The sequence below is a fragment of the Anopheles maculipalpis genome, chromosome 2RL (assembly GCF_943734695.1).
Source record: "Anopheles maculipalpis chromosome 2RL, idAnoMacuDA_375_x, whole genome shotgun sequence".
Classification (NCBI taxonomy): Eukaryota; Metazoa; Arthropoda; class Insecta; order Diptera; family Culicidae; genus Anopheles; species Anopheles maculipalpis.
Genome location: NC_064871.1, coordinates 45,172,691 through 45,194,644, shown reverse-complemented (window position 1 = coordinate 45,194,644; position 21,954 = coordinate 45,172,691). Strand labels below are relative to the sequence as shown.

Below are 21,954 nucleotides of genomic sequence, written 5' to 3'. Positions count from 1 at the left end.
AAGATTATTTCCAAAACGGTAGCAGCCCGCCTGTCCAACACTACAGCTCAAGACCTCAAACAGTCAAACCGCGGCGTGCACGCGATGTTGCCGATCGGATTTTGACGTTCTACCGCGCCGTCAGCCGGCTATCAACTCGTTTACGCGCCTCTTCGGACATAATTAAAATTGATATTCGCTGCGAGAAATTAAATAATTTCAGATCTGATGAATTACAAAGTCCCTGTCTTGTGCGAGGAGAGTTGGGCCCTTTTTGCTACACGCTACGTTCGAGCGAGAGTCGGCAAAATGTGATACGCTTTCAGATTTCCGATCTTTTTAATACGCTCGGTGAGTGACTTTGATTCTCACTTTGCCGGATTTGGAAGCGTTTGCGGTTGCACCGGTGTCGGCCGGCTTCAAAGATCGAATGTCACGTTCCAGTCGTTCGCCTTATTTGCTCTTATTTTCACGTTCCATTCACGACTCAAGCCCACAAATTCTGGTGCCATCTTTGGTCAGCCAGCCTCCGTGTGTAGTTGGGTACGGGTTTACGGACGCAACATAATAAAATATGATTCGACCCCGGTGCCGATGGTGGCCAGTGGTGAGTCATAGGGGGGGTTTTCGGAGCGTAACATTTTCTCACGTTTAATTGCATTAGCAGTTAATCTTGTTGCCCCGATTGATCGATTAGGCGGATTGGTTACAAAAGCAGAGATCCGTTCGGTTAACGGTTTTGTCTGTTGTAAGGAGGGACATATTAAAACTTGTGGTTTGATTGATTTTCGATTTCATTTACACTGCAAGAAGCTTTGGACTGTTGGTGGATTGTATATGATCCGGAATTTATTTTGAAATTTGTTATTGAAACCAAGATATCCATGTTGGAAATAAGAACAAAAACCCTTGCCACTGTTGTTCATGTTGTTACGTGCATGATTGTTTATACCTTTTTTGGGTAAGATACAGCTAGGGCTCTTGCAACACATAGCGGTAAGGATGATTTAAGAATTCCTCGTTGCCAGAAATGTGTCGGATTCCCTTTACAAGCATTCTCTGTGGTCGGTCATATACGTCGGACAATCCAAGACTGTTCCGAAGCAGATACTTGATGATTTTCCGAAGCTGAACGCCAGACATGTACTGTACTACACGTTATTTACTTGTTGCTTGTGTTTTCAAGAAATTAGTCCACGTAGAATTGTTCGATAATTTTCATCTTTAAGGTGAACATTATCGAACTGCTGATTATACAGCGACTTGCCTTCAAACTGGATAATAAACAAAATTATTCATGACTGGATAATATGACTCCGAATGAAGGGAATTGTAAAGATTGATTATACTAATATACGATTCAGGGGTTGCTATTTTGCGTGTTTTAATTAGATTGAGATCGAAAAGTATATTGTCCTGGTTATCAGTTACTAGCATATACTGATGTACTGATGAAAAGGGCATCAGCGGTTTGAAATTCTACTATGTAACAATGATTTACTGAAGAATAGAGTTACCAATGCAAGATCTGATAAATTATCACATCTTGAAAGTCGTCTAAAACTTTAATTGTCTCGGGACAAAAGTACGCGCTGGCAATAGCAATATTATTAAACTTCTTTACCTTATCATCGATCGTCGGGATAACGATGTCAGCAGCGTAATCCGGAGACGCATTGTCCAGGGGAATCGTGCCTACTACGGCCTTCACCGTCTGCTGAAATCCAGAAGACTTGGAGACCGCACGAAATGTGAGATATATCACACACTGATTCGCCCGGTGGTCCTATATGGGCACGAGTCTTTGGACCATCCGAATGTAGGATGCAAACGCTCGTGGCGTGTTTGAGCGTCGCATCCTCCGGACCGGATCTTTGGCGGTGTATTCGAGCATGGAGTGTGGAGGAGAAGGACGAACCACGAGCTTGCTGAGCTATATGGAGAACCGGACATCCTGACGGTAGCAATAATCGACAGCATACGATGGCTGGAGCATTTTATGGGGAAGTCGGACTCATGCCCCGCTAAGAAGATATTCGTCAACGACCCCCAGTTCGGCACGAGGCATCCAGGAGCACAGCGAGTTCGTTGGCTGGATCAAGTGAAGGGTGACCTGTCGTAGATTGGGTGCCTGCATGGATGGGAAGCTGCAGCCAGAGATCGAGTTTCCTGATAGTCTATTGTTGGCCGGGCCATGTCACGACGACGTGTTCTTTAAAAGAGCAGACCAACATGAGAGAAAGATACATTATCATTTGTCGCCAGAGGTGAAATTAAGAATTTTCATAGTATTTAAAGTCCTAGTCAATATCGTCTCTGAGGCATGGACCCTGTCAATGTGACCTCTCGAAGCAGCTGTGCCATGATCTTACCGTCGTAGAGCGATTTAGCTTCCCCAGCGTGCAGTGTACTAGTGGAGCTGTGACAAATTAAAATGGTGTGATGGCATTGTAAGTGACGAGTAAAATGTCTATGAACGGGCCAATAGCAATGATATGTCGGCCAGAAAAGTCATGACAATTGATAGATGAGGATTTTTACAGTAAGCTAAACCTCAAAACAGTTTAATGCGCGAGATAAAACGGCGCCGATCTTTACACGACAGGACTGGAGCTAAAATACCATCCGGATCGTTTTCCCTTTGTGAGGGTTGACTATTCAACTACGTGGTATCAGCCGGTGTGACATAGAAAGTCGTGTAGCCAGAAGAAGATAAGCCAGTAGTAAATAAAAACAAATTTACTTTTCATTCTAGAAATGTTGTGTGCGGGTCTATACACCGTGGGCGCTAAGCGTAACGCCGTTACTCGGTCCTGTCACTGTGTTACAGGACCCGACGTATCCACTTCGGCGTTGTTCGGCTTACGCACCATCACTAAACTCTCTCTCCATCGCCAGCACCAGTAGCGTAAAGACGGCGGCTCTCGTTCTTTAGTAATACAGTAGCTATGTAATAAATTATTTGTGTTTGTTCTTTTAATACCGTGACCGTATTCGCAATTATATTCGAGCGACAGAACACAAAAAGAAATTATTTTAAATGGCCTGAAGGACACCTGAACTTGGCCTGAACACCTAATATCGTGACAATGGCTTGAGAACTCTTGGATATCTCTCAAAAATTTTACAAACGTTGATCCCTTGTTTTCTTTTCTTTTATTGTTGTGAAATCAATTTCTGTAAGATCGACAGAGAGTTCAAGCAAAACAAAGAAGACATCAAATCAGTGCGATCCCTATCGGAATTATAGGCAGCTTCGGAATTATAACCAGAAAGAAAAAAAACTTCAAACTGATTAGAGCTCACAGAAACTTCATACAAAGTAAAGATTAATTTACAATCATCCAATCAATCAATATACCGCAGACACCATCTTAACGTTTGTCGATCATTTCTAATGTAGAACATAAATCTGGCAATTCCTAAGCAATTTGTTTGTTTACAATAAATCCTCCCCGGATTCGCTCAAACACGGCGTTTACAATGATGATGAACAAAAGCATTACCACACAGCCACACACACGCGCTCGTATCATCTGAACCCCTGCTGTTGGATGACTCTAATTTAGCCACGTCTAGCGAAAAAGCCGCCCCCGAGCACGACCCCGGCCACGGTACAGCGGTCCAACAAACCCAACAGAAGCACTGATGTCTGTCTCGAGATGAGTGATCGGTCCCAGGGAAAGATAAATCGGTGATGAATTGGGGTGTAATTAGAGTGACAGCTTATTAAATTGCTCGCTAAAGGAAGCTACCGTCTTCCTCGGCAACGTTGCGCCTTCCCTAGCTAGGACGAGATCACTTAATCGTCCTTGCTATACTCCACCCCAAACGGTACCCAGGGCAAGAGCGTTGGTACCGTAGGGAAATGTTCTCCTGCACAACCCTCAACCACCGGGCTGGGAATCAAAGTTTTCCACAAATTAATTGAATACATTTAGGTAGGCACAATGACAGGAAAAAACCCGGCAACAAAAAACACTTTCCAAAGCACAACCCAGGCACGGGAACATAGGCCGTTCGCCATTCGGACGACGACGTTTTGTCATCCATTTTATAAATATATAGGAGGCCAATTATTTTCTGTTTAAAAATCGATTATAATTTAAATGAAATGACGGATTTGCTCTTGTTTTGTGGCTCATTGTGGTTCGGGGGGAGGGCGGCTTTGACGGAACGGGATCGGGATGTAATTATTTTTATTTCATTTTTGTCTCTCTCCTTTTGCTTGCCCGTTCTTCTTGACGTTGTGTCGCCACCTTCCTTCCATGCTGAAAACGTTGGAGCTGCGAGTGGAAGTCATTTTTAAAAGGTTGCTTGTGGTTCCGGTCCTGCTGGAAATGGCCTACGGTTGGGGTGATGGAATAATTTACTTGCCCCATTGTTCGAAATGTGATTTTACGTGCGTGTAAGGAAAGCAAGGAGACAAAACCTCACCTTAAGCGATGACGTGACACAAAACAAAAATGGCTGCTTTTTAAAAAACACACACACCGGAGGCCTTACGGGGCAAGATTATGGGAGGCTTTTGCCGTGATGAACGGGAATCCGAAACGATTTTTTTTTAACTCCTGCCGAAAAGTTTGAGTAATCCCATTCGCATCGTAATTATGCACCACACTCCGCAATCCACCGAGAAAAGTGCGGCCTATGACGTGTTTGCAGACTTCTTTCCCAAACAGGCGAAGATCGTACTTCGGATGTGCTTAAACAATGCATGATCGTTTTCAGCACCATTAGCCAGATTTAATAACTGAAAGCAGATTTGAGGTGGCGTAATGTTTGGGTGATTGCTTTTTTTCTACTTTAGTTGTTTGCCTAAGTGTGTGGGTTTCGTAGCTCGTTACGTTTGGTCGAAGATCCACCTTCATCAGCTAATCGATTTACGGCATTGTTGAAGGCTTAAAGGCTTTCCGTTGTGGCTAAAATATTTGAAGAGATTGGTGGGATAATCTTAGAGAATGATTTAAAATAAGTATCATCCCATCAGCAGTGACACCGTTCTGTTCCGTTCCGTAGCTGGAAGTTCCGAATTAGATTGGATGTGGAGAAAAACACTCAAAGGCGGCGCAAAATGGTAAAAGTTGTTGTTTTGTTTTGGCTTGATTGTTTTCCTTCAGCAATTGATATAAAATGGCGTTTTAATGGGTACATTCAGTTACGCATGGGAAGTTTTTGAAAGCAATTGCTTTCTTTCTGTTTTTTTTTTTAATGTTCAAGTTTACATGCTGTTAACTGAAAAGACGCAAATAGGCCATCTGACAGACATATTGAACTGCTCAGAACAAGAAAAAAACAAAGATGCTTGTTGGTTTAATGTCGTTATTATACAGCCGCAAACACAGTCTGGACTCCTAAAAGAATAAAATTCGGGAAAAGATTTAAATACCGAGACACTGTCAAATGGTTTAGCAGGTTAAAGTCTATGACTCATTAGACCTAACAAATGGAGTATTGCGTTAAGATCGAAACGATAGTCTTCTGTTTTGACTAACTGCTAATTTCTGTTACATTAAACTCTTGACTTGTGACGCCTTAGCCTATGCACGACTCCAAATTTAAGTGTTTACTGAACTTTGCTAACCTCACCTCAAAAAACCTGTTGCGACGGTCGAAGCTGGGACTGTATCGTACCTTTATAATCCCATTACTCACATACGCCTCTGAGACATGGACCCTGTCCAAAACAGACGAAGCCCTCTTGGCCGCATTCGAGAAAAAGATGCGCAGAAGGATTGTTGGCCCCGTATGTGTAGAAGGAGCTGCTACAACGACGAGCTGTACGAACTGTGTGACGATCTCACCGTCGTGCAGCGAATAAGGCTCACCAGGTTATGCGCATGGCACCGGACGATCCAGCTTAGAAAGTCCTTTTAGGCCGTCCACACGACCAAAGGAGGCGTGGTAGACCCTGATTGAAGTAGAAAGATGGCGTGGAATCATCCACCATCAAGGCCGGGATAACGGATTGACGGACGACGGCGCTGGGGCCGAGAGCGGTTCCGGACTCTGCTGCGGCTTTGTAGTTGTGTAACTTTGTAGTGATAGATAACAAAAAAATTATTACTTTATAATAATCTTTTTGTGTTGGTTTGTTTGGTATAAATAATTTTGTTAATTGTTTTCAGTGAAACAACACTAGAAGCATCTTTTAACATTCTGCTGCGGTTCTGCTGCATTCTGCGGAGGTTAGAATTTAAGTATAATGAAGTGTTGACGTATCTACGTTAGAAGAGTCCAGAAGGATATGATTTTTGAGCCACGTGATGACGGTGCCGGAGTCCGCCTGCATGGTGCTCATCAGCGACTCGGATTCGGATGCAGCCATGGATTGATCAACGATCCGGCTATGTCTTTTAGAACCTTGAACAGGCATAGAAAAAGAGAAGAAGAATAGCTGACTAGAAGTTTGACATTGAGATACGAATAGGATTTTCAGCGCAAAGTAATAATGTTTCAGTCATTTACGGTTTAAGATGATCTAAAACATTTACAGGTTGAACTCGCATATTCGTTCTCCAACGTTGGTCTCATCTTCACCAACCATATCGACTACCTGGTTCACACGTTCCAGGAAGCGCTCGGTGTATTGATACTCCGATACTTTTCACTGCTCAGGATACTTTTAGAGTATTATTTTGTGATTTAGTCGCCGTGGGCTGAAATCCACATTGATCGTATCAAAACATTGCCGGATTCTTTAAAAAATTACTACCCGCTTAATCCTTGGGGTCAGCCGCTCTATATTGTCTTATTTTGTGGACACCTGGACACCAGCGAATCACGCCAATCCACAGTCCAACGCCTTTCCTTGCATCTCTCTTTTCCGCTCTGTTGGTGTACCGTTGTTGCTGTCATCGATTTTTTCTCTGCACCTAATTGTTCCCTTCGTAGTCGTCCTTCACTAATCCTACTCGTCACTAGTCCCACGAAGTACTATTCTTATGGCCAACGTCACATCGTCTCTCTTTGATTAAAGCCTAATAGTTGGGCCATAATTGGGTTTGATTTTCTAATAGGAGTTTGATACCTTATAACGAGAAATTACTGATCATCAGATGATCGCTTCCGAAATAGTACAAATTATGCATTCTTTGTTTATGCATGCATTTTGGTTTCCTTTACTTATTTCTCCTGCAGTACTTTTACATAACATGACATTAAAACTGAAATTGCTTTTATGAAGTACCACGTTATATCATTTTTATGCTGCTATATCCAATACAAGATTTATTATTTTAAAGAATATTCATCACTTATCCACAACTTCAATTAATTCTCATTCTATAATCCTATTACCTTTTCCAAGGCATCAAGCAAAGTTATAAATTGTTTAGATCTCATGATTTTAATAGATTCGCTATATTATTTTATTTTTTATTCAATACAGTCAGACCGTATTGCTAACATTTTTCACGAATAGTTCTAAATTTAATACTTGATTTAACTGCCTATTTTAAGTTTCTTCCTAATCTTTTCCTTATATCTAGTCCATTAAATGGCATCACCAATTTTTTTTTGTTTTATGTCATTTAATTGAGCAACTACAAATTCTGATGAATTAAGCATCTTCAGGACTTAAATAAAAGCCCTAATCTTCCTTCTTCTTCTTGGCTTAATACCAGGTTTAAAACCTGTTGATCACGCCATCGAATGGCTTGCCAGAATCGCTTGTACCACTTAGTTAGATAGCCAGTCTTCACTACCGCCAGACGGTCAGGATGGGATTTGAATCCCGGTCTTGAAGTGTGAAGATCAGCCCCGCAGTTGCCTCTACCAACGGCCCGCACCGGAATTTACTATATTATCGATTTTTCAACGAAAAAGTTCTTCTCTATTCGTCTTCCTAGCAGGATGGCATGGTTGAATTAATATTGAGTATAAAAATGTGTAAAAATTTGTAAAGGAAATTGAGAAGGACCATTTTCATTCCAATTACATTTGTTGATCAACAACCAAATATGCGATTTCTAGCAACTATCTTCATTATCCTGTCCCAATATCAATCATAAAGAATTCAATCAAATCTTTTCTCGGTTGGACGCATCATCAGGTCAATAGATCCATCATTATATATGGCGCACGTTGAACAAGTGTGGATTGAGGATTTACAAAAATCCCAAACATTACCATACTATATTGTATTCTGTAGAAAACAAAACAGAAAAACTTCGAAGAAAACTCTCTCAAACTATATGCGTAGAACTACCATTCGAATGATGCCTCAGCAACACCGATGGTTGGTAAAGCAACACATTGCAACACACCGATGATGATGGTGAATAAATTTCCATATGAGTCACAAACCAATTCTCAATGCGTTCAATATTTATCAACCATCTGCGGGCTGTCCGCTCGTTGAGGTGCGCCCCAGACCCATCAAGATGACCACGGCTGCATTCCGTCACGTTTCACCACTCGGCCCTGGTGCTTCGGTAGCCGTCAACTGTCACTTAAGAAATCCTTATCCTCCGTTGAGAAACCGCTTGCCCGTCCGCAAAAGCAAACTCAGACACAAAAAGGAAACACCACAAATCGTCACTATGGAAATAAGAAGACACGTTCTAGGCGAGACGTGTCTGTTGCACCTTGGGAAGTGGAGAATGTGGAAAACTCCAGCACCGGGGAACAAGTAAAAACAGAAGCAGATTAAAATGCTGTTTCCGAGTGACGAAAACGAAACGGACCAAACCGATCGATTATGATTCCTTCCTTCAGCCAGACTGCTTCAATCTGCAAACTGAAGGCAGATGTGCACACACGTGTATGTGTGTGTGAAAAAACAAGCTTTGAGCAAAAAGTCAATCAGGATATAAATATTGTTTCCCCCGGAACACACAAAAATAATAAAAACGGTACACAAATCAAACGTTAGATATCGGATTTGGGACCCTTTTTTTTTTTACTTCCGAACACAATAATACCCGATTTTCAAAATCCATCAATACCTTTCCAGTTGGCCCTTTGCTACGAAGGTGCTACGAAATTTTGGGATGAAATTTGGGATTTTTGCTTCTATTCTAATGCCTCTGGTAAGAGAATCTGTGACATTTTTTGGGGAAAACGGCTCACACTCAGATGTACCAATCATTTGTAGCACTTAGCAATGCAATTAAGCAGAAAAGATTAATTTATATTATAGTTTATCGGTTGGTTCATGCAATGTTTCCCGGGGGTTGCATGTCAACAGGACGGTACGGATGTTTGCAATTTTTGTCTCTCTTTCAAGACCTTTTTCTCTCGTATGTACCCAATATCAATCAAACACTTTAATGATACGGTTGCTTGAGAGCAATTAACTGGGAGTAAATTGATCTAATTTTGGTTCGGAAGGGATAAATCCTGGTTCATGTTATTTTTTGCTTTTGCTCTAAATAATTGATAAATGTTTGTCATATCGGAGGAAAGGGATATTACCAACTGTTCGTAATGCCGAGAGGGATACACATAAATAAGTTCAATAAAAACGGTGTAATAGCATCAATCAATGTTAAAAAAAACGTATGTGTGACAGAAAAGATATGTTTTTGAATATGATCTCTGTTTGCCACGGACGAAATATTTTATTCTTGTTGTAATTAAAATTTCTCCATTTTTTTGACAAACGACAACATCCTATAGCGTTTGTTCTTGCCAATTTAGTTCATATATAACATTCATTAATCAACATGGATAAAATACAAGGATCAAAGCAGATATTTTTAACATTTTTTCGCTTCTTCTTCTTGACCTGCTCAGGATTGAGTACGTCGCGTCGACATGGCCAGGTCTCCAATTAGTTTCCACGAAAATCGGTCTAGGACTGCAGTCCTCCATCCAAGGATGCATCCGATCTTCGACAGATTAGACTCCACTTGATCCAGCCAACGAGTTCGCTGTGCTCCTCTACGACTCATGCCGAACGGGTCGCTGACGAGTACCTTCTTGGTCGGGCATGAGACCGGCATCCTCATCACGTGCCCCAGTCAACGTATCCTCCTTCAACATAGTCCAAGACTCGTACCCTGAGAGGACTACAGGACGTATCAAGGTGCGGTAAATCGTACATTTCGTGTGTTGCTGGAGTCTTCTGGATCTTAGGAGTTTGTGGAGTCCGTATTAGGCACGATTCCCCTGAACAATGCGCCTTCGGATTTCACTGCTTACGTTGTTGTTCGAAGTTACGATCGTACCAAGGTAGCAGAACTCCTCTACCACCTCGAGATCGTCGCCGTCAACTGATACCCTGCTTCCGAGTTGGGCTCTATCACGGTCAGAGCTTCCGGCAAGCAGGTATTTTGTCTTCGTCGCATTGATGTGTCTCAGTCCGGTGTACGCCTCGCACACCGCCACAGTTGTCCATCCGATGATGTTGATCTCATCCGCGAAGCCAAGGAATTGGAGAGATCGGGTGAAAATCGTGCCCCGGATGTCGAAACCCGCGCTTCGCATCACACCCTCCAGAGCGATGTCCGTCTCCTTGCCTCAGACCCCGGTGATTTTCGAACGATTCCGACAGCATGCTCGAAACTCTCACCTTGCACTGCACCCCGTCCATAGTGGCCTTTAGCAGCCGTACCAGCTTCCCAGGGAACCCGTACTGCTGCATGGTGTTCCATAGTTCGGTCCGATCTATGGTATCGTAGGCCGCCTTGAAGTCAATGAATAGGTGGTGCGTAGGGATCTGGTGCTCCCGGCATTTTTGGAGGATTTGCCGGTTGTCGATTTGCCTCCAACAAATCCAGCTTGGTAGCTTCCGACAAAATCGGAAGCGAGAGGCAATAGGTCTGCAGAAGAGTATTCGGTACAGTATCTTATAGGCAACATTCAGAACTGTGAAGGCCCGGAAGTTAGCACAGTCCATCCTGTCGCCCTTTTTGTACACCGGGTGTATGACACCCAGTTTCCATTCGTCCGGAAGTTCTTTCTCTCCGCAAGGCGGAAATCCTCTCCGGAGCCATCTTGAACAGTTCGGCCACCAGCTCATCGCTGCCAACTGATTTGTAGCATTTCAGCTGTTTGATGGCACTGATTACTTCATCCAGGGATGGCGGGGGTACCTCGTCATCGTCATGCTGGCTGTCGTAGTTCTGCACTCCTCTGCTTCCTGCGCCTAGTTCGGTGTCACCTGCATCTGTTCCGTTAAGGTGTCTGTCGAAGTATCTCGTCCGATAGGATATCTCCTTCCTCGCTGCGGCACATAGCGATCATGGGTAAAACCGTGCCGCATTCAACATCCTATAGAACTTGCGAGTTTCCACCGGCTGGGATAACTGCTGCATCAGTTGCTCGTCCGACTCTTCGAAACTCCGCTTCTTATCCTAGAAGACCCGGATCTGCTACCTCCTCAGTCGTCTGTAATGTTCCACGTTCTGCCGGGTCTCGCGCTGGAGCATGCGGGTACGCGCTGCATTCTTCTCGGATAGTGCTCGTCTGCACTCATCATCAAACCATTCCTTCCTCTGGTTACGTGTCAAGCGGCCAATTTTTCGCTCTGCTGTGTTGCTGATGGCTTGCTCCACCATACGCCAGTGGTCATTGAGGGACATCGCTTCGGTGGTGGCGTCCTCCGGCAGCGCTTCCCCAAGCGCATTTGCGAAGTCCCTTGCCACATCAGCTTGCCTCAGCCGATCTATGTTGAGCTGAAAGCGCAGCTTATTGGCGACGCAGAGTTTTTGGCGCAACTTAACCATAACCAGGAAATGATCTGAGTCGACGTTTGCTCCTCTATATAATTATGTTACACGCGTAGTCAACGTTGACTCTCATACGTTCATTCGCTTCGATCAACGGAAACAAATTCTTCACTACGGAAATTGGATGTCTCAACAAGTATCATCCGTACGTCAGAATCCAGCCCCAATGGAACGATCGCGTTAGTCATCGGCCAACGGACAATCTTCTCCCCTACGGAAACAGATGCATTCCTGAGAGTTCGATTCTCCTCGCGATCGCGTTAGTCATCGGCCAACGGACAATCTTCTCCCCCACGGAAACAGATGCATTCCTGAGAGTCCGATTCTCCTTCAACAGTTCAACGGAAGCCAACTCCCCTCTGCAGATTGGCGATCGTCCAGCAGCCCGTTCCCCACGATAAGAATGCCTGATTATAATTTGTCCCTTCGCGATAGTTATAAAAGAACAGGGAACATAGAGCTCAGTGCCTCATTTTCATTTCTAGTTTTGTCATAGTTAGGAAGTGGGACCGCGTGGTGCCATTTGTAATCAATAAAAATTATTTTTTTATTGTGAACTTGTGACCAACCACATAATTATATGTCCTTACGTCGATAATATCCGAGAAGTGTCTTCCATCGATAAGAACGTGGTCAATCTGGGAATATGTCTGCTGTGGTGATCTCCAGGTGTAACTGATGCGAGGTACGTGCTGTAAGAAGGTGCTGCGAATGGTCATGTGCTTGGAGGAGGCGAAGTTCACGAACCGAAGCCCGTTGTCATTCGTCAGCTGGTGGGCACTGAAATTTCCTATTGTGGGTTTAAATACCTCCTCCCGTCCGACCTGAGCGTTAAAATCTCCGATGATATTCAATCACTTGTTGGAATTTCTCAATTGGACAATGACATATTGCAAGCTTCTTGTGGAACTATGCAATGATAAAGTGGGATCTTGCATTAAGTTAGGGGAAACGTGCTAAACGATCTTAAAACATTTTATAGTGGAATTAGTGAAGAGCGTGTGGCGTACTGTGCGACATCCACACAATCCGCACACACAGGCAGTACTGAGCATAACAATTCAGGATTCGCCGAACGATCCGCAGCACGCAAAAGACAGTTCGTGCTGGGTCAGCTGCTGTCATGCGGTAAAAAGAGGATTAGTCTTCCTCAGTGGGTCAAGCAAGTCAGATATTCATGAGTCTAAATAAATAACTTTAGTGTAGTTTTTAGTAAATAAAATACCCGAACAACACTAATCATAGCACAACTTAGCACGCTGTAAGCGTTTAAAACTTGCGTAATAAAATAGTAAAATGGAAAATACCATCCAATAATTTGTTTACATCAGAACGAGGTATCATTAACATTTAATGGCTTTACGTAAAACTTGGTTTAAAAGGAGTCCTAATTACTACTTAATTACTTCTTAAATATTGTTGAATTCCACAGCCGAGATGCAAAATTTCTCTTAGTGAATACAAAATTCTATTGCATAATTGCAAAGTTCCACAACGTGCTTGTAATATTCCGCTATCTATTTAATACATTACCCTAATCACACTGAGGACTTACTATCTAACTACGTTGTTTCAGCAAGTCAGATGGTCGTTAAGTCAAGAAGAACAAGAATACATTAAACTTTTATCACAAACAAACGAGTAAGAATAAATTTTCGGATACATTTCCAAATAAAAGCAATCAAAATTAAAGATAAAATGTTTCAAGTTGTTTTCCATTGTATTTATTAAACTTTTGCGGACATTATTATTGACGTGCTGCGCGTTTGGACAGTTCTGTTCGCTTACCGCTCCACAAAAACCGACCGTAACATCAACGGTCGAGGTTGCCACAGTTTGTTAACGCCCAAATCTTCCATCGATTGTGTGGTTTTAAAGTTAAAGTAAACTCAAAACATTTTATTTGTCTTTTGCTCTTCCCGTCTGCTTTACGACCGATTCAAATAGATTACAAGGGTGAGGGGTAAAGTTGTTCAAATTAAATGAATCACTACTTTTTACATCCTTTACTTTGCATGTGTTTTTTTGCATGTTTGTTTGCTTTGTTGCGTGTTTTTATATTTGTTTGGAATGTGTTCCTTTTTTGTGTTCATTACTGATCAATTTTTATATTATTATAGAAGAGTTTGTGGTGGTAAGATTTATACATTTGTTAATTTTACTGTAAACCGGCATCAACACAATGAAACAAACATAATGCTCTTCTTCAAAACTGTCAAATGCTGGTAACCTTTCTTCCTTCTTAATGCCTTATTGCACCTCAAACCTCCCACACTTTCGCACTCCTTGCTTACAATCGAACAATGATTTTGGCGAGTTTATTAAATGAATAACGAATTTTTACAGAGTGAACCATTTCTTTACTATTGAGCATGTTTAGAAATTATATGGAATGCCTCGTTTACAAAGGAACCTAAGAGTACGCGCAACGTTTGCCGTCTTGCCATCTATGCGCTACGCAAGCAGCTTCCGTTTTAATGCCTTTTTGTGCATACTGTAGCTTCTCCTGCCTGTCTGGTTTTGCATCAATTAATTCTACTTTTTGTTTTTTGTACACTAAAAATCTCCCAAACGAAACGAGCGTCGTGAGCTGCCTTCGTGGAGTGTTTAAAGGATAGGGAAGGGAACCTACAAATTAGTGTTTTATAGTATGGTAAAGTACATACATACAGTCTCCCATCGATTCGCTCCATCTCACATGCACACAAACAATCATACATACATATACATTTACATAGCGTCCCTAGTTTTTAAATTAAGAACCCAACCTGGTACGGCATATCATGCGAGTAAGCTTTATCTGCACCCCTTCTACTGTTGGGAAAGTTTGGAGCTAGAGCATCCTAGTTAAAACTGTCCACCCATACTCCTTCATCAATGGCTAAAACTAACGTGTAATAAATTCGATTTTTCGTGTTCTCTTTCATTTTCCGTTCTTATTTGTGTGCGTGTGTGCGATGCTGTGATTTTTTCTATATATAATATGCATCCGCTTGCGAGTCGCTTACTAATGGCTAGTAGTGGTTATCACTGATAAGGTCGGCGATAAACTCTTACCCTTCTAGGACGCACCGTAGACGAACCACACTTTAATGCTAATGTCGCATATCGTCCTCCATCCGGCAACGTTTCCGCTGATTGCTTCCGGTGTCGACTAGATCCAGACTCTCGGAATCGGAATCCATCGGTTCGCTACAGTCCCCATCGCCGTCGCCCAGCTCTTCCTGTTTCCGTTTGGCCGTCGCCATTTCGGCCGCATGCTTTTTGCGCCATTTTGTTCGCCTGTTTTGGAACCACACCTGGGAAGTAGAAGCAGAGTTTGCATTGTTTAAAATTAATTTAATGCATTTTCATTTATATTTTTTGTCATTCACAATAGTCTACCCAAAAAATAAAGCTGAAGGAAAGGCTACCCCTTAAGACGCACAATGACTCGCTCGTTTCATTGCCCTTCCGATGATCATTATCGGTCTCATCAGCATCAGCCGTGTTTCAATAATCCGCTTAACGTACCGCAGCGGAGTGTGCGAAACGTTTAAGATTGCGGCGGCATACACAAGCTGCATCAGAGAAGGTATTTGAAGAGTGTTTTTATTTCTCGAAGCTCAAAGAAGAACTTGAGGATCACCGATCAACATCGGTGTGTTTTGTGCATGCTGCCGCCGGTAGGTTTGATGAACGTGAGAGGCTATTAGAGGTGCACTTATAGCATCTTTGCGAGATAATAAATGACATACGATACTAAAGAGATTCGATCCACGACCGCTAGTGTATTAGAAGGAAAAATTGAGACACGCTGTCTTGGGTGATCCTCAATAATGTTCATTATAATATCCAAAAATGAGGAAGCATTCGACTTTGAAACAAAATCCACCCAATAGATGTGCAATTTCAATGACTGCTGTAATGTCATCGATCAATTATTTATTTCAATTTTGTTTGGTCCTCAAAAAGGTGCAGTAGAGAAAAATACATTCCGGCGCATTAACACCTCCCAAAACATAACCTCAAACTGCAGCCCAACAACGACGGCTCCCCGAAAGAATGCGGCCAATGTAAATAAATACTCATTAATAATAAATTTTTGTTCCACACACAAAACGGGAAGATGGCTCGAGGAAACAGGGCGTGAAGCGCTGATCCTTTTTCATCCCCTTTTTAGCGCAACTCTCCCCATCCGCACAAATGATGCTGACAAACACTGGCACACACGTACACACGAACAGAGGGAGAGGCGTTCGTAATGACAGTGACAATCGGTTTGATCTGTACGAGCTGTTCGTTGGAGCTCGCTTTCGAGCCGACGGATGTTGGCAGGTGTAAGGTGTCTGTCCTCTGTACACATGTATCGGTTTACGCGACGGATGAGGAAAAAATGGGAATGAAGAAAATAAAAACCCCTGGTAGCATAATTAATCATCCTTCCTCGGCATAGTCGACGAAATGTTGCCACTGACATCGAGCGGGCTTACAGGGTAGGAGACGGTTAGAAGTAACGGCGTGCTTCGAACGAAAATGGACACAAGCTCGAACAACCTCCACAACCCAAGCACGATTGACATGCGAGAGGCATTAGCGATTTCCCGGTTGGATGTGAATGAGCGGAGGAAAAAAAAAACGATGAAGCTTCGATTTCAATGAACAAAACCGACAAATGAGCGTTACGCCGCCGGTTCCCATTGGTTCTCTATCGGTGGTAACAGTTGTAGCGAGTTTGCGTCAGCGTGCACAGATTTGTACACAATTTAAACACAGAGTAAACAATAATTAATTGATCGAATATTGTAGCACTGGTCAACCACCGGGTGTGTGTGTGTTTGTTGATATGATAAGAGGCGCAAAAACATCGTTTGAAAATGATTTCGATTTCGAGCGTGTAGGTGAGGTGAGAATGACAGAGAAGGTCGCGCCCACATGAAAGCTTTTTGTAACGATTTTGGCGATTTTGACACCTGTTCGACGTATCAATCTGGCTCAATTTGTACAAACTTTGCTGGAAAACTACTCGCCCCGTTTGGACCTCCATTCTTTATCCAAGCATCAATCTTTTATTATTTTTAACATTGTTTGAAGACAAAATATTCACCACAAATGTGATTTTGGTAACACTTTTGAGCTTCAAAATTGCTGGACTTTCAACACCGCAAGCCCGCAGATTTTGGGGCTAAATGTATAAAAAATTTATCGCTCCTAACATTCGATATATTTCACCAACAACCGTAGGCAACGTAAAATGCATGGATGTGCTCGAATAACTACTCGAATTTGAGGTCTACAGCAGAAAACTCTACTTCAGGCTGCTATGCGAATCCAAAAGCTCTCGTGTGGACGAAAGCCCTAACTCTCAGAGTGTCCAGAGAACAGCGAAGTTGAGTAAGTAAAAGGATTTAATATCAAATGGAAAAAAAATGTCTAAATTTTCGGTACAATTTCGTCTACCAATTACCTACAATCAGCCTATTTATAGAGCCTACAGGAAAACGAGAAGCCGTCCGGAAAATCTACTTCCGAACTAACTATCTTTCCTTAAATACTTCAAGCTATATTTGTTTTATTTTTATTTATTTATATTATTACGGCTTAGCGCCGTATTGTCGATTGCTTTTTTATGTAATGTAAAAAATCTTCATAGCCTTTTCTTACTCACCAGCCCGTAAAACAACTATTCTGGACAATGTAAACATTTTTGACAACAAAAACAAAGTCCCTAAAAGCGATATCTGACGCGCTTGAACGTTCAACTTTAGAATTAAATTCGGTAAGGCGCCCCTTTCAGCAGTTGATTTACTAAACCAGTGAAGGTTTACTAAACTAGACTAGACTAAACTAACCTAGAACTTAACAATACACAATTATTTTGTCCTATTAGACTTGTAAGTGATCTTGAACACTGCTCACTGTTAGGTTTCCTAACAATTCATCGACTCTAGCGACATACAGCACTTTTAAGCGGCAAGTTGTGTTCATGAACAATATTTCACTGAAGTGTGCTAATAGGATAGACTTAGAGCAGTGAAGTACGAGTTCAACCCGAATTCACGATTGTGAAGGTTTAATAAGACGTTTTTCCATTTAACTAAAAATAATTCATATAAGCAATAATTTTTACAACGAAAAAAGGTCCAGTAGTAAGGTTTTAATAACGACCAATCCCCACCCAATTTACGTATTACACCAAGAACAAGGATGCGACAAAAGAAAGCGTTGAGTTAAGTACGCAGGGGCTTCAACATTTTTCAACAAAATTCTACTATCTGTTGTTGAGGATGGCATCACCAATATTTTACAACCTAAACTAAAAGCATAAAGCCTGTGACAAGCTCCAATTTCATTAAATCTAGCAAACAAAACGTTGTTTCACACCACTAACGTAAAATATTGTTGAAAAGCACCAACTTGCATTCAACGAGAACTAACCAAAGGGTACAGAGGTCACTTCATATCATCACTGTCCCTTTCCGTGCTCGCTAGAACATTTCATAATATTTTTATACAATAACCACAGAGTAAGGTTTTACGAGCAGACCCCAAATGCTGTGTGCTAGCACAGGGAAACCTCGTAACTCGTCCAGTAAATTGCCTAGCGGCGCAGTAACACAATCCTTTACTTGTCACACTTGGCGTGAGTGATTGATTGCCCCGGAAATGAGCAGCATCACAATGGAACACACATACACACACACTCAAAGTCTTGGGTCTCTTTTTCAGAAACCCTTCTTTTTTGGGGCGAATGGAACCATGGGCTCATCATCATCATCATCTCCACAAATATGAAAGCCTGGTACGTCGGGTAGAACTTTTATGATTTAATCAAGTGCAATGCATTCTCTTGTTTGGTAATATTTTTGCGTGCACGAAGCGTCACTTCGTTTGGCTTGGATCTCTGTAGAAAAAGGAAGAAGATATTAAACCCTCTGGGAGCATTTTCCGCATTTTTAAATGGAAACGGTTTTTGCTGTACGGTTGCATGCAGAGTCTTGTGTCGGGCTAAATTATTCCAACGCTCGCTTCGGTATAATGCTGGAACGTCTCCAACACGTGTACCATGGTGCACTACTAATTTTCTTCCATTAAATCTAGATTATATCTTTCACCTTGGGAATATGTGTGCCCCACCGAGCACAACCTCCTGCTCCACCTTCTCCTTATTGCAACGGAAGCTGTGTAAATGACCATTAGCAGAGAGCATTTCGATGTTTATGCTTGCGGTCGAAATGGTCCGGATGGCCACCAACCTCAACAGTTCACAAAACCGTAGCGTCACACCGACACACCTAATTAGTATGCAATACTCGCAAATGACCGTACACCGGTGCCCTTGCCCGCCGGCCGCCAACGCCTTAGAACCGATCCTTACCAAATGTGTCTCTGGGCTTGTGCGTGTGTGTATGTGTTTGCCTGTTTGTTTTAATTTACTAGCTGTAACACGTGCAATTATGTGTCCGGCTGTCCGCCATCCCCAACAATAGCACGAATTAGTAATCCCGGCATTCGAAGATTCGCCCGCACATTAGATCCTCGGGGTCAGCAAAAAACTGATGTGAAGATGTTGTGCGAAAAGAGTGTCTACGGACCACGTAAAAATGAGTTGCAACTCATTGGTCTTCTGATAGAAACATAACACAAACGGCCATGGTGTGCTAACCGTCCCGTATTGTTTGGTCGTTTCGCGCGTGTTACCAGAATGTGTTACCACCACAAACGCTCTTGCAGTTGGTGGAGTGTCTTACTGATTTTTATACCCCACGCTTGTTCTCTTTCCATTTCCTTTGCAAACCCGGAAATCCGAACATTCTCAACCCAACTGTTGGGATGGGTGGACTGGACTAGGACTTGGGTCGGTACACTGTGGCACGTGGTTGGAGTGTATGGAGTGCACTGATTTATATTAATATAATCTTCAGACTCATTCCGATTGTTTCGTTCGCAGACCTTAGTTCCAGAGAATGCAAAACGGAACACATGTGGCTTTACCGACAGACATAAAGATCTTTTATATGTTTTCATCCTATCGAAACACAGTGGGAAAATTCAGAACATAAAAGAAACATTTTATTTAATATTGAACTTTTAATGAATTTATATAAATTTCGAGACAAAAACAGTTACATTTGGACATCCAGATGACGTTGCTGAGTCATACCAATATTTGCGTAAGCTTCACAATGTCATCAGCGAATCAAAATAATTTTTAAATTGGACTGTTTGCTAGTTGCAAATATAGTGCATAATAAATAAAAGAAATTAAAAAGTTTCTAGGACTAGTTCATCGAATTCTTCTTTTCGTTCTGAGCCTCTCAAAAGGACATGACTTTTATTTATATCATGTTTCTTTCTTTCTATCTTCATTTACTATCATTTAGTTCTGTTGACGATTCAAATGCAATTTAATACCGATTCCTTCTGTTCTGTTAGCAACTGACACTGCTACCTGACCACCGTATCCCGCTCGGTACCTTTTTATTTATATGTGAGTATGACGGCTCAAATTCATTTATTCCTTTTTCTATATTTCTTTAAAAGTATGACGGCTTGCACCGTATTGTCAACACTGCTTGTGATGACTACGTAATAAACAAAAAAATTGACAAAAATGTCACAAGACATTTCCTCCCTGTCGTTTGCTTTATCCCGGGCAATGGCAAATATTCATTTGTTATTTTTTTAACTCTCGCAATTACTCATATACGTACATAACCTGAAACGTGGAAATTGCGAATGATACTCGCCTCCATTGAAACTGATATTAACAGTACAGTACAGTTTACGCCTCTTTGAAACTGATCAACTGATAATTGATATTTACAGGGTAGAGAAAAAATGAAATCTGTCATTTTTATGCATACATGGCTGAAATTTTCGATCAGTTTTAGATAAGTTTAGTCAACAATTAATGTGAATTAATGTTATAAAAACTTATATTTCTCCTAAATGTCCGCTCCCTTGTCCCAACGTGTGAAACGGTAATGAAACCACATATAAACACACGTGTAACCCTGTAAGGCATACAGGGTTTTAAAAAACAAAAAAATATACAACCAATATATTAATCCGGAAACGAAAAATTTCTCCCACATTTCACCAACCGTCCGCAAAAGGATAGCAATTTTCCTTTGCTCCTGCGTGCTTGTGACAACACTCTCAAGCCACAGTTGATCATCGGTTTCGTTTCTTCCTGCTCGCTATAATTAAAGCTCATATAATTAATTTTCCATCCCACTTAGGGGTGGGTGGGAAGAATATGGGTTGAAAAACACCGAACAAATGATTCTTCTTCTTTATCCCAGAACGTAAAAAGGGTTTTGAGGCGAATGGATGGGGGCAGAAACAGGCTCAATCCCCCGAGTGACTGGGTAGTACAGCATAATTATTACTTTTAAATGTGTGTTTATTAATGAAGATTCATTAATAATCGTCAAGTGGTATTAATTGGTCTTACACAGGGAATGGAATTCGCAAGGTGGTTGGAGAAGTATTTTGTTTGGAAAGCGAGTTGGGCGAGTTGTTGCTAAAAGTGGGATGATTGAAGAGAAGGTTGTGAAGGAATTGTTGGAGGCTCAGGCTACTCATTACATTGTGCTGTCTTCATTCTTTTAGGCGGCCTGTTTCAAGTGGTTTATGAGATTTAAGGTTATCGATTTATCAAACGTTTCATAATTAATTTTACAAACATCACTCAACAAGGCATCTCAAGTTGATCTGTTCAAGATGGAAAATTGAAGTGGAAGAAAATGAAATTTAAATGTTATATTCTACAATTGTTTAATATAAAATTTCTGATAAAAATTAATGCTCATCTAATTGAAAGCAAAGCAATCGAAATTTTCTTTATTTAACACGCAGTTCAATTTGACTTTCTACCACCATTTCGACGGTACAACTAACAGCAATAGAAACGCCAGGCGAGTTTTGCACATATTAATCTACGGTTTTCAATCGCTGATTTTCATTTTCCTGCAAACTAACAAACTAAAAAACTATTGCAAGGATTTCAAAAAATTGTAAAAAATGAATGAAGAAAAGAGAATGGAAACCAATCTTGGGAGCCAAAGTCCTGCATAATTATGAAAAGCATAAAACCACAGTCAGTAACTCCACGCCAAGATGGCGTTACTCTTGAGGGTTTGAGGTTATGACATCACTTTTTATGTGATGTTTTCCTTGTAATTATGGCCTGATTATTCTGTCTTTTCTTTTTGTCCTACTCGCTACAACAGTTCTGGAGAATCCTTGCACAGAAATACAATAAACCGACGGTAGTACCATTTTACACACTCTTCTGTTCGAGTTCTTGTGCCCT

At 41.7% G+C, this 21,954-nt stretch overlaps 2 protein-coding genes across 2 annotated transcripts in view; both read right to left on the bottom strand.

The window, feature by feature from the left end:
• The window catches only part of LOC126559083 (40S ribosomal protein S8), a 269,441-nt gene that overhangs the window by 137,149 nt on the left and 110,338 nt on the right, over positions 1-21,954 (bottom strand). The gene's annotated exons all lie outside the window — the stretch shown is intronic.
• Positions 14,750-21,954, bottom strand: part of LOC126567173 (uncharacterized) — a 57,931-nt gene continuing 50,726 nt past the window's right edge. The window contains exon 5 of the mRNA XM_050223406.1: positions 14,750-14,953. Within this exon, the coding sequence (XP_050079363.1) occupies positions 14,750-14,953 (204 nt within the window). The remainder of the gene's footprint in view (positions 14,954-21,954) is intronic.